The sequence below is a fragment of the Procambarus clarkii genome, chromosome 64 (genome assembly GCF_040958095.1).
Source record: "Procambarus clarkii isolate CNS0578487 chromosome 64, FALCON_Pclarkii_2.0, whole genome shotgun sequence".
Classification (NCBI taxonomy): domain Eukaryota; kingdom Metazoa; phylum Arthropoda; class Malacostraca; order Decapoda; family Cambaridae; genus Procambarus; species Procambarus clarkii.
Window position 1 is genome coordinate 1,260,544 of NC_091213.1, and position 2,838 is coordinate 1,263,381.

Consider the following 2,838-nt stretch of genomic DNA (forward strand, 5'->3'; position numbering starts at 1 on the left):
TTAGAACTCTCTCCCGCCATGACGGGGAAGTAGGGGGAGAGAAGAGGATGAGAGGGAAGGAGAGAATAGGAATTAGGTCATTCTTACCTCCCCCCCCCACCCCCCTTCCCCTACACAGCAGCACTCAACACACACGACACCCACAATCTGACGTTTCCTCCCACACTAAGTGTCACTGCCGGGTGGCGGGCGTGCGGGCGGACTCTCCACGCCCACCACAACACCTCCCACTGTCAGTGGTGGGTGGCGGGCGGGCACTTTTTCAGTGTCAGAGTAGTTAACAAATGGAATGCATTAGGCAGTGATGTGGTGGAGGCTGACTCCATACACAGTTTCAAGTGTAGATATGATAGAGCCCAATAGGCTCAGGAACCTGTACACCTGTTGATTGAAAGTTGAGAGGCGGGACCAAAGAGCCAGAGCTCAACCCCCGCAAGCACAACTAGGAGAGTCCACTCGCCCCTGCCCTGCTGCCAAACCTTGTCCACCTACCCCATCCCTATATGTATACCTCTACCCCTCCCTCTATGGAACTCTCAAGTCTCATCAAACCATGACAATGGTGGACACGGGTAGTGACGCAGCATGTTGGGCAGGGAGGGGGGGGGGGGGGCAGGGGAGGGGGGAATAAAGAGGGAAAGACAGGGGAGTCGGCAACAATTGGAAGTCAAAAGGAGAGGGCAGACATGATGGAACAGTGAAGGAGGGGGCAGACATGATGGAACAGTGAAGGAGAGGGCAGACATGATGGAACAGTGAAGGAGAGGGCAGACATGATGGAACAGTGAAGGAGGGGGCAGACATGATGGAACAAACAATAAAGGAGAGGCCAGACATGATGGAACAAACAATAAAGGAGAGGCCAGACATGATGGAACAATAAAGGAGAGGCCAGACATGATGGAACAATAAAGGAGAGGCCAGACATGATGGAACAATGAAGGAGAGGCCAGACATGATGGAACAATGAAGGAGAGGCCAGACATGATGGAACAATGAAGGAGAGGCCAGACATGATGGAACAATGAAGGAGAGGCCAGACATGATGGAACAATGAAGGAGAGGCCAGACATGATGGAACAATGAAGGAGAGGCCAGACATGATGGAACAATGAAGGAGAGGCCAGACATGATGGAACAATGAAGGAGAGGCCAGACATGATGGAACAAACCATAAAGGAGAGACCAGACATGATGGAACAAACAATAAAGGAGAGGCCAGACATGATGGAACAAACAATAAAGGTGAGGCCAGACATGATGGAACAAACAATAAAGGAGAGGCCAGACATGATGGAACAAACAATAAAGGAGAGGCCAGACATGATGGAACAAACAATAAAGGAGAGGCCAGACATGATGGAACAAACAATAAAGGAGAGGCCAGACATGATGGAACAAACAATAAAGGAGAGGCCAGACATGATGGAACAAACAATAAAGGAGAGGCCAGACATGATGGAACAAACAATAAAGGAGAGGCCAGACATGATGGAACAATAAAGGAGAGGCCAGACATGATGGAACAATAAAGGAGAGGCCAGACATGATGGAACAATAAAGGAGAGGCCAGACATGATGGAACAATAAAGGAGAGGCCAGACATGATGGAACAATAAAGGAGAGGCCAGACATGATGGAACAAACAATAAAGGAGAGGCCAGACATGATGGAACAAACCATAAAGGAGAGGCCAGACATGATGGAACATTGAAGGAGAGGCCAGACATGATGGAACAATGAAGGAGATGCCAGACATGATGGAACAATGAAGGAGAGGCCAGACATGATGGAACAATGAAGGAGAGGCCAGACATGATGGAACAAACAATAAAGGAGAGGCCAGACATGATGGAACAAACAAAGGTGAGGCCAGACATGATGGAACAAACAATAAAGGAGAGGCCAGACATGATGGAACAAACAATAAAGGAGAGGCCAGACATGATGGAACAAACCATAAAGGAGAGGCCAGACATGATGGAACAAACCATAAAGGAGAGGCCAGACATGATGGAACACACAATAAAGGAGAGACCAGACATGATGGAACAAACAATAAAGGAGAGGCCAGACATGATGGAACAAATAAAGGAGAGGCCAGACATGATGGAACAAACAATAAAGGAGAGGCCAGACATGATGGAACAAACAATAAAGGAGAGGCCAGACATGATGGAACAAACAATAAAGGAGAGGCCAGACATGATGGAACAAATAAAGGAGAGGCCAGACATGATGGAACAAACAATAAAGGAGAGGCCAGACATGATGGAACAAACAATAAAGGAGAGGCCAGACATGATGGAACAAACCATAAAGGAGAGGCCAGACATGATGGAACAAACAATAAAGGAGAGGCCAGACATGATGGAACAAACCATAAAGGAGAGGCCAGACATGATGGAACAAACAATAAAGGAGAGGCCAGACATGATGGAACAAACAATAAAGAAGAGAGCAAACAATAACAACGCCATCACTGCATCCTGCCAGCTGGCTCTCACTCTAAACTCCACAATTCCCACTCCACACCACATTTGTCCCATAACCCCCCCCCCCCCTGTGGCCCTCTCCTGCGTGCCAGTTCCACCCACTCCGCCACACTATCACTTCAACTTAACCTAACCTAAACCCCCTCCCCAGGCTGGACGCTCCCCACCCAGAGCACAGGACAACAGTGAAGACTCAACATCTCGTACACCAATGTGAAGGACTGCCTAATAAAGCAGATAAACTCAAAGAACGAACCGAGGACACTGACCCTGATGTGATAGCAATATTTGAGACTACATTACCTAGCCTGGTTAACAAGGAAATATTCCCATGGGGGAATAA

The 2,838-nt window shown here is 48.2% G+C and overlaps 2 protein-coding genes across 2 annotated transcripts; both read left to right on the forward strand.

Moving 5' to 3' along the window:
* Positions 1–1,140: 1,140 nt before the first annotated feature.
* LOC138354652 (uncharacterized) lies at positions 1,141–1,503 on the forward strand. The gene has a single exon (XM_069309008.1). It carries the CDS (start codon positions 1,141–1,143, stop codon positions 1,501–1,503), a length of 363 nt encoding a protein of 120 aa, XP_069165109.1.
* Positions 1,504–1,797: 294 nt separating this feature from the next.
* On the forward strand, positions 1,798–2,628 carry LOC138354653 (defective chorion protein, FC106 isoform-like). The gene has a single exon (XM_069309009.1). The coding sequence runs from the start codon at positions 1,798–1,800 to the stop codon at positions 2,626–2,628; it is 831 nt and encodes a 276-aa protein (XP_069165110.1).
* The last annotated feature ends 210 nt before the right edge of the window (positions 2,629–2,838 follow it).

Excerpts from the sequence above, each read along its gene's own strand:
- LOC138354652 (XM_069309008.1), top strand. The coding sequence starts at position 1,141 with ATGAAGGAGAGGCCAGACATGATGGAACAAACCATAAAGGAGAGACCA.
- LOC138354653 (XM_069309009.1), top strand. The coding sequence starts at position 1,798 with ATGAAGGAGAGGCCAGACATGATGGAACAAACAATAAAGGAGAGGCCA.